The sequence below is a fragment of the Haemorhous mexicanus genome, chromosome 24, assembly GCF_027477595.1.
Source record: "Haemorhous mexicanus isolate bHaeMex1 chromosome 24, bHaeMex1.pri, whole genome shotgun sequence".
Lineage (NCBI taxonomy): Eukaryota > Metazoa > Chordata > Aves > Passeriformes > Fringillidae > Haemorhous > Haemorhous mexicanus.
In genome coordinates, this window is record NC_082364.1 from 7,780,029 (window position 1) to 7,793,132 (window position 13,104).

At 44.0% G+C, this 13,104-nt stretch overlaps 1 protein-coding gene and 1 long non-coding RNA gene across 2 annotated transcripts; one reads left to right on the top strand and one right to left on the bottom strand.

The window, feature by feature from the left end:
- The first annotated feature begins 2,810 nt into the window (after positions 1-2,810).
- On the top strand, positions 2,811-13,002 carry VPS11 (VPS11 core subunit of CORVET and HOPS complexes). The gene is made up of 16 exons (XM_059867316.1): positions 2,811-2,993; positions 3,345-3,493; positions 3,684-3,819; positions 4,883-5,046; positions 5,148-5,395; positions 5,799-6,000; positions 6,254-6,405; positions 7,377-7,563; positions 7,981-8,124; positions 8,594-8,782; positions 9,651-9,812; positions 10,286-10,425; positions 10,736-10,938; positions 11,518-11,689; positions 11,804-12,026; positions 12,725-13,002. Exons 1-16 carry the CDS (start codon positions 2,840-2,842, stop codon positions 12,887-12,889), a joined length of 2,790 nt encoding a protein of 929 aa, XP_059723299.1. The 5' UTR covers positions 2,811-2,839; the 3' UTR covers positions 12,890-13,002.
- On the bottom strand, positions 7,326-12,727 carry LOC132338112 (uncharacterized). Its single transcript, XR_009489373.1, has 2 exons — positions 12,475-12,727; positions 7,326-12,083 (listed from the first exon to the last, which is right to left on the bottom strand). It is a non-coding gene; the product is annotated as an uncharacterized LOC132338112 (long non-coding RNA).
- Positions 13,003-13,104: the final 102 nt, after the last annotated feature.

The following is a 13,104-nucleotide window of genomic DNA, read 5'->3' on the forward strand; positions in this document are numbered from 1 at the left end:
TCTTCAGCCACTTGAGAGAACCTATAGGCCAGTCTCTGGGTGTCCCCTGTCAGGTGGGCACTGTAGCTGCTGGAGGCCTTTTCCCAAAGGGAGGGGGGTGGGTTGGTCTCAAATACATGTTTCAATTTCCAGAATGAGATGGGAGCATCTTTCCTTGTCCTCTGTGACTTTTTTTTTGTGGGTAAGAACGGGGAAGCTCAACATGAATTCATGTTGTGTTATATGGTGGTATCAAATCATCTCATTCTGATCTTCTGTTTATTTTTATTTGGGATGGGGTGGGGGGGAGGGTGTCTGCTCCAAGGATTTAAAAATGCTTCAGACACTTTTTTCTTTACAAATGACTGATAGGACACAGACCTGAACAGATGGCTGTCTTGCCTCAGTCTCTGTAAGAGAGGTTACAGAGCTGTCATGCCACATCTCTTGAGCTGCTGTTGTGGTGGTTCTTGCCCTGATGCTGAACTTCATAATGCTGCTGGAGCTGCTGGTCATTACTTTCTGAGAACAAAGTGAATTTTGTTCCCAGAGACTCCAGCAGTACAGCTGCCATGGTAGAGGCTGGGCAACTGTAGTCCCTGCAGGGAGTTTTCTGCTTGCTGTGAACTTCTGGTCCATTGTTTTTCGAATCACAGTTTATCTTTGTAATCAGCCAGGTTTCTGGACCAAAGAGCATGCATCTGAACTTCACAAGAAGGCTTTGGCAGATTATCCTGTAGGCTTTGCTCAGTTCATCACTGCATTGCTAAAATGCCTCTGTGTGGAAGCATTGTTAAATTCTGCTGTAGACAAGTTAGGGAGGAGGGGGGGTGGGGGGGGTGGGGGGAGGGGAGTAGGGATGTCTTTATTAAGATACAGCCTTGCTGTATTTTAACCAGTAATTTTGGGGAAGGGTTGTCAGGAGAAGAAAATAGTCACTGTTCCCCTTATTGAAAGAAACTGGAACTTTAATTTCAAGGAAAAAAAATATTTGCAATTCAAGTGGAGTGTCATAATCCAGTAGACCCTAGACAAGGGGTTGGTATTCTAACTGTTAACCAGCAAAGAATATGGTCTAGTCCTTCAAAACAGTCAAGGGAGGGAGGGGAAAATTGGCTTTCTGTTAAATTGGCAATTGGCAAACTCTCCAGTGGAGCTCAGATTTTGTTGAGAATGTGTTTTCTCTGGCTTTGTATGCGTTGCAGCACTGACTTTTGAAGAGCTTCATGAGTTGTGAGTGCAAAAAAGATGAATGGAAAAAGCCTGATTTTGTTAATTAAACTCAATAAAAGCTCCCTGGAACTCCCATTTGTTCTGGTTGGTTTTTTTTTTGTTTGTTTTTTTGGTTTTTTTTGTTTGTTTGTTTGTTTTTTGGTTTTTTTTTTTTCATTTAACTCTGCTGAGTGAAAAATATGCTGGTGTCCTTATAGAGACTCATGGTCTGCATTGTATGCAACAACCTTTGGAGAGAAGCCTCAAGAAAAGGAGGCTCACAATAAAAGGAAAAGTGCTCTCCTATGTCCATGAGAGGACATCCTTTTTCTGCACAGACTCTCCACATGGCAGCTGTTTTTTCTAGGGTTCAAGGCTCCACAGTCTTGTCTCCTCGAGACTAGAAGACTCTCTGTGGCATCTGGTTGCAGTGCCAAGTTAGCTGCTTCTTTGACAATGAGAATTTCTGCAAAGGGCCAGAAGAGCACTGCAGATCCTGCTGGGGCTGTGTCCTCATGTCTTTCATCAAGAGTCATCCTGACTTCTGCCTTGCTGGCTGTTTGTGCTGCAGAAGACATTGTGTGTGCTGTGGTTCTGGTGGTTGGAAAGAGTCTTTTAAAGATGCTTTAAAAATCACCAGCAGAGAAGTTGGTGAAAGCAGGTTTAATGTAAAAGGGAAAGCAGGGCAAAGTTCAGTGGCAAGGTTCTCTCTGCTGTGGCCTAGATGGTTAAAGCACACAGTGTAAAAGTAGGCTATACCCAATCTAAACTCAAAAATCAACCCAAAATTATGAACATGTAGGCTGGTGGAGAAGGGCCAAAAGAGTAAGGATAGGAATGAATAAGTGGAGTCACAGGGTTCAGAGTCAACCCCCCTGCTCAGCTAGGCCCTGGACTTGACCAGTGGTTTATGCATAAAGTTTTAACAGCAAACCTAACAGCACTTAATTGACAGCTTAAGTTAAACAATTTAACAATAGATTCATATGAAATTTACCATAACAGTAACTAAGTACTTCAGATTGTAACCAAGGTCCTGCTTTGAGTAGTGCCTGGGGGCACTGGAGCAGTAAAAAACATACAGTTGCAATGAAATTAGGTACTGCATAAGTATGTAAATGTTGAATGTGTTCTGGTTTGCTGGGGTTACATTGAAACTAACTTACACATGTATTCAAAGGTATAGCTTTATTTTTAATATATTAACTATTGCTTTTGTTAAGCCAAGAAGTTTAATCTGTGACAACACAAATAATTAATCATATTGCTGAGCTCACAGCAAATATACAGATTTCATTAGTTCTTATCCACATTTAAAGGTTAAGCCTTTTTGTATATACTATTAATTGTATATACAATTATTTTGTATATAATATTATTTCCCGTTGGAGAGAGGAAAATTAAAAAGGTTATATATTCTATACTATAATGCAAAAATATTACTGTAAAATGACTCATTTAAGGTTGCTGACACCGTTCTAAGTTCGTAGCAGGCTCTGGGATTTTTTTTTTCCAGTATCTATGTTCAAAATTCAGTCTTTAAATATCTTGGCATGGCAGCTGCCCCGCCCGCGCGCCCTCCGCTGCGCCACCCGAGGGGCGGAGACTCAAGTCACGTGAGGGGCGGGCGCGCGGGGCCGGCCCCAACATGGCTGCCTACCTGCAGTGGCGCCGGTTCGTCTTTTTCGACAGAGAGACAGTGAGGGAGCCGTCGGGGCCGGATGGAGCCGGTGCGAAGCCTTTCGCGCTGCCCCCGGGCATCGCAGTTTGCGACTCGGGCCGGGGAAGCCTCGTGTTCGGAGATATCCTGTGCGGGGCCGGGCGCTGTGGCCTGCGCGGGGCTCGGTCGAGCCGAGGCTGCGTGGCAGGCGAGTCCTGGGCGCTGTCTCGCGCGGGCCGGAGGGTACTCCGGCCTTGGGAATGCGGCAGCTTTCCGCTGTCGGCTGTGCTTTGTTTAAACAAAAACCCCAAAGTGCCGCTAGATGTGTTGGTGCTCCGGAGTTGCTCTGCAGAAGTATTTGCTGTAACTCTACCAGGTGTCAGCAAAAGGCATGCAGATTCTTGTACGATTGGAGGTGTGGGGCTTTTTTTTTTTTTTTTTTTTTTTTTTTTTTTTTTTTTTGGTCCCCTTATGTGCCTTAACTGTGGTCTAAATATGGAAGGTCAGATTTGGTTTTTGCCTCGCTCCCTTCAACTCAGCAGTTTCCAAGCTTACAAGCTAAGGGTGACACATCTGTACCAGCTGAAACAGCATAGTATCCTGGTTTCTATTGGTGAGGATGAAGAAGGCATAAATCCTTTGGTAAGTTAAATGACGAAGAGAGGGAAATGGATTTGTAATACAGTTTTTCTTAAAGACTATTGTGATCATCTCAGTTGCCCTTTCTTACCTTAAGTAGCTTCTTCATTCTGGGTCCTATAACATTTTGATGCCAGGTCGTGGCCTACTAATATCCCATGTTTTGCTTATGCCAGATCATCGTTGTTTGTAGGTGAAAGTCTGGAACCTGGAGAAACGAGATGGTGGTAATCCTCTTTGCACACGAATTTTTCCAGCAATACCAGGTAACAAGCCCACGGTTGTATCCTGCCTAACTGTCCACGAGAATCTTAATTTCATGGCTATCGGTAAGTAAAGCTGAACTATACTAGCTTAGGAAAAATATTACAGTCCTTACTGAGGGATAAGGAACATGAATAGATAATACAAAAACCAGCACAGAAGATCCTGATGATCTTTTTTCTCACTCCATTGTTACATTATCCTCACAGAGATACTGTGTGTCTTGTGCTACCCTAGAGCTCAAGAGCTAAATGTGTAAATTTAGCCTGAGTGTATATTTTACACTAATAACTTTGATACTTAGAAGCATGTATTTTTAGTTGATGTCCTCTTTTCCCTGCCAGTTGGTAAGGCTACCTATTTACTGAACTTAGTGCTAAATTTAGCTTCTGTTGGTACAGGAAAAAATGCAAGTTTTGTGATACCTAATGTTACAGAGATACTTTTTCAAGTTTGTTATACAAGCTTGTTATACAAGCTTCAAAGAAAAAAAGCAAATTTCCCTTTTTGGATTTGACTGTTCCTTGGTAATGTTTCTTGCTTAACTCTTCTGACAGAATAAGAGCATGAATGTTGTGAGAGTACAAGTGGTCTTAGCTGACTTGGTCCCTACACTGAAATTGAAAAAGCTTTCCCTGTGTGTATGGTGGCTTTCAACCCTGGAACAACGTACAAGACTGGGGCTGTTGGCAAGCTATGAAAACTGTGTGTTTTACTCTCAAAAAATCTCCCTCTGGTCTTTTTTACAGTGCGTAGTATGTTTTGAATAAGCAAGGGACTTGAAATGATAGTTACAGTTGCAGTATGGGAAGGCCATTTGTAAAACAAAATACAGATAAACAAAATTAATCTGCATGTGAAGTTTGTGTGTGGAAAGCAAGTTAACCCTTGACTGAACAGTGCTATCCTATGTGCAGTTGTGTGGCAGCTCTGAACTGTAACTGTAACTGGAGCAGTGGGAAGTGATTTGGCAAAGATTGACTGGGCGTGAGAACCTGTGGCAATCCCATTGCTTTATACCATGCTAGTGAGCATGGTGTTGTTGCTGACTAGAGCTTCCCTAAATTACACTGGATAAAATTTCAGGTGTGTTATATAAGTAATAGTTTAGTCTGTCTGCTTCACTAGGTTTTGCAGATGGGAGTGTTGTACTTACTAAAGGAGACATCACTCGAGATCGGCATAGTAAGACCCAGATCCTGCATGAAGGCAGTTACCCTGTTACTGGCCTTGCTTTTCGACAGTCTGGCAAAACAACACATCTATTTGTGGTGACCACAGAGAACATCCAGGTGAGAAGCTAGCTGAAAAAAATGTGACTCTGACTTGCAAATTCTCTTGGTTTCAGAGTCTAGCTCAGAGTGATCCCCAAACCCTCGAGTTTCCTCTGTAGTCTTATATGCTTTCAGTGAAAGACTATCCTCACCTGGAGCTGGACAATCACGGTTGTGGATTGCGCTGTTCATCTCTCAGTGACCCCTCCCAGGATCTCCAGTTCATTGTGGCAGGAAATGAATGTGTGTACCTTTACCAACCAGACGAACGTGGCCCCTGCTTTGCCTTCGAGGGACAAAAGCTGATTGTTCACTGGTATCGGGGATACCTCATCATTGTCTCCAAGGATCGAAAGACTTCCCCAAAGTAGGGCTCCTTGAAACAGATGAGTTCTTTTTGCTCATGCAGCTTCATGCTTTTTCTCCTTCTCCTTCCCTGTGAAGCTTTACTCTTGGGGGCAGATTGCGACTCTGTCAGATGTTGTTGAGGTTCATCCCGACCCATGTATTGATTAACTTCCATTATGAGAGTAGCACAATTAAATGTGCTGAATGAGGGGGATTTTTTTTTCCAGTTCTATGAATTTCTTAGTGTAACAGGATAACGGAATTTGTGTATAAATACATGGTGGTTTCCCTCAGGATCCACTCAGTTTAATTGCCTGAGTGAACTCTGTTGGTCTTGCTTTCTATACATCCCTAGTTTGAAAAGGTACCAAGATTTCAAATTATGTTCTTCTTGTTTTCTAAAACTTTATTCTGCTCTCCAGGTCAGAATTTGCTGGGAACGCGGCACAGAATTCAGACAAACAAGTCCTGAATATCTATGACTTGTGCAACAAATTCATTGCATACAGCTCAATCTTTGATGACATAGTGGATGTCTTGGCAGAGTGGGGATCTCTCTATGTACTGACCAGAGATGGGAAGATCCATGTACTGCAGGAGAAGGATACACAAACCAAACTCGAGGCATGTGAATTTGTTTTCTTATTAGTCTCTGTGTTATGTTTGTAAGATTGTACTGGCTCTGCAGACTGAAAAATTGAACCATTCAGGTAAGTGAATTACTTAACAAGTGACCGAATAGCTTTTCAGTGTAGCCAGTGTTGTAAGACAATTGGTATGTAAAGGCCCAAGCGCATGTATGCACTAAGATGAAGAAACAATTTGTTTTCCAGGTGTGTTTGAACTTGTTTTGTGGGGTGGTATTTCTCTCATACAGATGCTGTTCAGAAAGAACTTATTTGAAATGGCCATTAACCTGGCCAAGAGCCACCACTTGGACAGCGATGGTTTGTCAGAGATTTTCCGTCAGTATGGTGATCATCTCTATAACAAGGGAAACCATGATGGAGCCATCCAGCAGTATATACGGTAGGTGGGGGTCCTATGAAACTGTGATGTTGTAGTACAGGTAGGAGCAACATAGGCCTTGATTTCTGTTTCAGCACAGGAATTAAAACAGTTCAAAACAAAACAAAACAAAAACAAACAAAAAAAAAGTATGACTTGAGGTGAAAATTATACCTGTACAGAGAAAGATGTCAGTGAGACTAAAAGTCTTTGAACAAGTTGCCTGAAAATCACTATGTACACCTTAGGATAAAGTTCTTCCCTTTGATCGTATTTTAACATGAATAATGTAGGCCCATTGGGATGGAGTGGGGCCTGGTGACATCATTATGAAGAAGGGATCACTCTGTGCAAGATAGATCATGGAATTTGACCATGTATAACAGTCCTCTTGGAAAGTACTCAAACAGTTCAGTTTCAGTTTTAAAACATCTTGGGTTTTTTTAAACTAGAACTCAGAGCAGCCTTGTTTTGGGGCTTACTGAAAACTTAATGTTCAATTTTTAAAATGCCACAAAGTGGTAAATTATTGTGGAGCTGATGCTCCGGAGTCCCTGACATCCAGTGAGAGTCAGCATGTCTTTTTACCTTGACTTGTTTTAACTATCACAGTAACTGTGGCTAAACTGCTCCCTGTTTAGAGCATGAGCATTTAAAGCTGACTTTGAGTTATGTGACTGAAATTAAGGAAAATGTAGCTTTTGTTCCAGTTTGTTGTGCTCAGAGCCTAATGTGTCTTCTCACTGCCACCTCTAAGGGAAGATTACCTCCTTGTATGCTGTCATGGTTGTCCCAATCAAGGCCTTTGTATCAGGGTGTGTGCAGATGGGTGGTCTTATACCATAACTAGTTGTTGCTTCTGATGCATAGCTGAGTAGTCCCAAGAGGGTTAGTACCTGCTGAAGTTAAGGCTTCTGTGTGTTCCGTTGTTAATTTCTCAGTTTATTTTGATTTCATGAGTATACAATATCTTGTAACTCTTTCCCTCACAGAACTATAGGGAAGCTAGAACCATCTTATGTTATTCGGAAATTCCTGGACGCTCAGCGTATCCACAACCTTACTGCTTATCTACAGATGCTCCATCTGCAGTCCCTGGCTAATGCAGACCACACTACACTTCTGCTGAATTGCTATACCAAACTCAAAGACAGCTCCAAACTGGAAGAGTTCATTAAGGTATTGGGGAGTCATGGAATCATGCTACATTTTTATGTCATCATAATAATTAAAAAGGGTCTGTGGTGACATTGTAAATTCCCTCCTCTGTGACTGTTAAGAGAGAGAATAATGAATCTACCACTCAGTACACTGCTCTTTGCTCCTTTATTTCCAAGCTCTTGTTTACTTTCTCAGTTTGGTTGGTTTGCCATCTGGGTCTGGAGTGTGCTTGCTTCTGCCAGTGCAACTGGCAAGCAAATGAGAAGTGGTTAGACTCCTTCCTTTGTGCATGGGTGATTTTTCTCTTGCACGAGAGGTACCATGATTGTCCCATGTCATGATGTCTCATGTTTTCCTCCTCTAACATAAATGATTACTGCTTCTGGACTGTTAGAATTTTTCTGAGGGACCATCTCTTTGCTTTTGTTCTTGGAGACGAGTGAGAGTGAGGTCCACTTTGATGTGGAAACGGCTATCAAGGTACTTCGCCAAGCTGGTTACTACTCCCATGCCGTGTACCTGGCAGAGAAGCATGAGCATCATGAATGGTACCTCAAAATCCAGTTAGAGGACATCAAGGTGAGGAGACATAACTGCATGTGTGTTCTTACTGGGGAGAATACCAATTCCCATGCCTCCTCTTTAGCGGGAATATAATTTCACTGACCTCTTTGCTGAGGATAGCATGCAGGTGAGAGCAGCAGCAACAATACTCGTTGCTGTTGGTGTGTTGCCTTTCTGCTTTTGGCTTGTGTGTTAGACTAGGTGGGGAAATCAGAAGATCTTGTTTTCTTTCTGATGTGGCTTTTTACAGTGCCCTTTAAGAGGAGCACTCTAAGGAGAGTGCTTAGTTGGGGATTCATCTAAATGTTTCCCCCAGGCTGTATCCAGTCTTTCTCCCTGAGCAGGAATAGTGAACTAGATGATAATTCAGAGCAAATGGTATTTGTAGCATACCCACAGCATGTCTTCAATGCTTTCTGTCCTAAGCTCAAAGTAGAGAGCAGAGGCCAGTGTCCTGTGATTGTTTTGTTGTCTGTCTTCACAGAACTACCAAGAGGCTTTGCACTACATTGGAAAACTGCCCTTTGAACAGGCAGAGAGTAACATGAAGAGATATGGTAAAATCCTGATGCACCATGTCCCTAATGAGACCACTGAATTGCTGAAGATCCTTTGCACTGATTACAGTCCCTCGGGAGGTAATGAAGGCCCTGGGATGCTAGAAGGAAAAAAGGTAGGGTTTGTGTTGACTGAGAGTTGTTGCTCTCCAGTAGTAACTTTGCAGTGAGTGCTTCTGCATACCTTGTGTTGCCATCCTGATGTTTTAGGTATAATGAGAATTATAACTTAATAAACTCTACTCAGATGAGACCCCACCTAGAATACTGTGTCTAGCTCTGGAACCCTTAGCACAGAAGAGACATGGACCTTTTGGAGTGGGTCTAGAGGAGGGCTATAAAAATGATCAGAGGGATGGAACACACCTGCTCTGAAGAAAGGCTGAGTGAGGTGGGGTGGCCCAGTCTGGATAAGGGAAGGCTTCAGGAAGGACCTCATTGCAGCCTTTCAGTACTCAATTTATAGGAAAAATGAGGACAAACTTTTTTACAGGGCCTGTTGTGATGCTACAAGAGGTAATAATTTTAAAGTAAAAGAGAGCGGATTTAGACTAGATAGAAGGAAGGAACTTTTTATAATGAGGTTGGTGAAACACTGAACCAGGTTGCCTAGAGAATTGGTAGATGGCCCCATCCCTGGAAACACTCAAGTGAGGTTGGATGTGGACCTGAGCAACCTGTTGAAATGGAAGATGTTTCAGCTCTTTGCAGGGATATTGGACTAGATGACCTTTAAAGTTCTCTTCCCACCCAAACTATTCAGTGATTCTCTGAGAAGCCCTGTTCTGATGTTGTGGTAGTCCTAGAGGCAGGGGACCTCTTAAAGTTATTGCTCAGGATTGATCCTCGATGTTGTCAGCATCCTGTATTGTGCTGTATCTGTCCTGTCTGAGACTCTGGAAGCAAACATTCCTCATGGCAGGAAGGAAGCACTAGTGTGGCTTAGATGATGTGGGTACTTGTCTTTTTCTGACTGTTTTACAGGCTAATTCAGAGGAGTTCATCCCAGTCTTTGCTAACAATTCCCGAGAACTGAAAGCTTTTCTGGAGCACATGACTGAGGTGCAGGCTGACTCTCCACAGGGTGTCTATGACACTTTACTGGAACTTCGACTGCAGAACTGGGCACATGAACAAGATGAGCAGGTTTGAGCTCCCTCCAGCATTGTGTTTTGAGGGGAAAGATTTGGTGTCTGTGAGTCATATTTGCATTCCTGCAATGCCCTTTCCAGCTGGGCATTGACAACATGAGGCAATACATATGCTGTGCTGGACAAATAGCACAGAAATGGGAAAGCAGCCTTGTATCTGGGAGAATATTCCCTTCAGGATGGCTGAACTTGTTTTGTTTGTATGTCATTTAAGGACAGATTCCAGACAACACAGCCTCTGAGCAGTTGGTTTGCCCACAAAAGTATCTTTACTTGCTTGCCTAGATCTGTGAGGATGTTGGTTGTTTGGGCAAAGAAAATCATGTCCTGTTTGCTTAAAAGGTTTAAAGAGCAAGTACCAAAAGTGACCTGCATGAAAGAGCTCCAAATTGTCACGTCTTAGTGCAAAATAGTGTGTATGTGGGTGTGCCGGTGTTCCTCTTCTTGACCTCTCCCTCTTCTTAGTAGATCAAGGAGAAGTTGCACAATGAAGCCCTCACCCTCCTGAAGAGCGGAAGGTTCAAAACAGTCTTTGATAAGGCCTTGGTCTTATGTCAGATGCACAATTTCAAGGATGGTGTTCTCTACCTCTATGAGCAGGGCAAACTGTGAGTGTTGCTCTTGTCTTTAGAGTCTTGTCCTTCCCCTCTTGCCCCCACTGCAGCGATTTCTGAGCCATAATTGTCTGTACCATTAATGGTAGTGACCTCTTTAGCATCTCAAGATGGGCATGGTAGATGATTGCTTTGCAGAAATACCTCACTGTTGAAGCAAGGCAGTTAGAGAGAGTGAAAAAAAGACTTGTCTTTGGCTTCTGTGTGAGTCTGGAGATTGCATGGCTGGGTGAAAACCCTAGGTCCCTGTAAAACCTCAAAGAGCAAGATGGATTGTTGCAGCTGATGAGTCTTTCTCCCATAGTTTCCAACAGATCATGCACTACCACATGCAGAATGAGCAGTACAAGAAGGTGATTGAGGTGTGTGAGTTGTATGGCGACCAAGAGGCTTGTCTCTGGGAACAGGCTCTTAGCTACTTTGCACGGAAGGAGGAGAACTGCAAAGAGTATATTGCTGCAGTGCTGAAACACATCGAGAACAAGAATCTTATGCCTCCGCTGCTTGGTAATGACATAGGACATTCAACCCTCAGCCTCCCCTGCCATAGAACCCCAACCCAAGCAAAAACCAGAAAAACAAACCACAAAAGACTCCAACCCAGACTTGTTTGTAGTGCTTTCTGTAGATCAGACATTAGAAGAATCAATGAAATTGGAGCCTACCATGTGAAGTAATAACCTGCTCCATAGGGAAAAACAATGTCAGTCACAGCTCCCTAGTTATGGAGAAAGATCTGCAGTGTCAGTGAGATGTCTCATACATGATTTCTGTCTGTCAGTGTGGGGCAGTGCAGGGTGTGCTGAAACTCCTGTTGAGCCTTGGTGGAGAACTAAAATCCAATCCACTACTAGATCCATTCTTTGTCCCTTTTGGTCTGAGTTATCCAGACATGCTCCCAGTCACCCATTTCTGGAAGAGATCAAACTGAAAGAGAATCTTTAAGTGAGGTCTTCCAATTCCATGAGAATGCCAGCTGTCTTTGGCTGTAAGTGGCCTGTCCCAGGAAAGCAGTCTGTCCTGACAGTACAAGCATAGCTGCAGTTTTTGTGCTTGTGTTTAAACTAACATCTCAGTTGCTCTCAGTTGTGCAGACGCTGGCTCATAACTCCACAGCCACCCTGTCTGTGATTAAGGATTATCTTGTCAACAAGCTGCAGAAGCAAAGCCGCCAGATAGAGCAGGATGAGCAGAGAATTCAGAAATACCGAGAAGAAACTACGAGGATCCGCCTGGAAATTGAAGAGCTAAAAGCAAGGTGCAGGAATGTGTGCTGTCTTGTCTAGTCCTATTCAAGGACAGAACTGCTGTTTTCTTTTAGTAAGGTGAAGTGTAGTTTGTCTTTCTCATGCTTCTCCATCTTGTCACTCAGTCCCAAGATTTTTCAGAAGACCAAGTGTAGCATTTGCACCAGTGCACTGGAGCTCCCTTCAGTCCACTTCCTGTGTGGTCATTCCTTTCACCAGCACTGCTTTGAAAGCTACTCTGAGAGCGATTCAGAATGTCCTACTTGCATGCCAGAAAATCGCAAAGTGATGGACATGATCCGAGCCCAGGAGCAGAAGAGAGATCTGCACGACCAGTTTCAGCATCAGGTAGGGTAACATTGTCTATCTTACCAAGTTGAAATAAATTTAGATTCATTTATGGACCTGTAAATGGAGGCAGGGAGAGACAGGTAAGGCTTGAAAGTATTTTGTAAACAAAGCTATGTTTACTGGTTAATGAGGCATTAGACCGTAGGGTGACTGCATTGTGTAAAGGGCACGAAGAGTCATTGTTGGCTCTGTGAAGGTGAAAGAGAGAATCTATCCTCACCTGACCCTTGAGAGACCTATTGGTCAGTGTGACAGCTGGTCAACAGGTTGTATAGAACTAATTGGGGAGAAAGGGAGAAGAACAGTGTGAACTGGAATGGGGACAGCACCAAAATGTGGCATCTACCTTGTGTTCCCCAAGGCTTAATTAAGTGGTGAGTGTGAGAATGGGACATTAGCTGGAAAATGTAACACACGTGGAAACTAGAGCAGTTGAGGCACTCACCTTCCTGCTTAATTCAGTTGCTCATTACCTCGGTGCATGGCTCAGAAGTGGCATTGAAACAGGAGCTGGAATGGCCAGTGTCAGAAAATCTAGCGGGTTCTTCTGCTACACCCAGCCCTTTCATGGACTGAGCAAAGAGCTGGCCTGTCCACTAAACCAGAGGCTTCTAAGTGCTGAGGGAGAAAGGAAGGAGGCTAGAAGCAAGGGGCTCTGAAGGCTTTTGCTGATGCTGCTGCTTTCTGTCTGGCAGCTCAAGTGTTCAAATGATGGCTTCTCAGTCGTTGCTGACTACTTTGGTCGCGGCGTCTTCAATAAGCTCACCCTGATCACGGACTTGCCCTCGGGGAAGACCGCTACAACGATCGAGGCTGGCCTGCAGCGGGAGCTGCTCATCCACACCAAGCGCAGTACCTGACTCCCGGCCCTGTCCACACGCCCTCTCGCGTTGTACGGGGTCCCCCGCTGTGTCCTCGGCCACCTGTATTTGGCTTCATCCCTTAATCCCCAATAAAGCAGAGTGGCCGGGCAGTGCCGCGCCCCGGCCCTCACTGACCGGCCCGGCCGGGCGGCCCTCCGGGAGCGCAGGGAGAGGGGGCGGGGCCTATGGGGCAGTGGGGGCGGGGATTTCCC

Bases quoted from the DNA above. Each gene is read 5' to 3' on its own strand.
- VPS11 (XM_059867316.1), top strand. From the start codon at position 2,840: ATGGCTGCCTACCTGCAGTGGCGCCGGTTCGTCTTTTTCGACAGAGAG. The intron at 3,820-4,882 runs GTAAGTAAAGCT...CTGCTTCACTAG, and splicing joins TCTTAATTTCATGGCTATCG to GTTTTGCAGATGGGAGTGTT. The intron at 7,564-7,980 runs GTATTGGGGAGT...TTGTTCTTGGAG, and splicing joins AACTGGAAGAGTTCATTAAG to ACGAGTGAGAGTGAGGTCCA.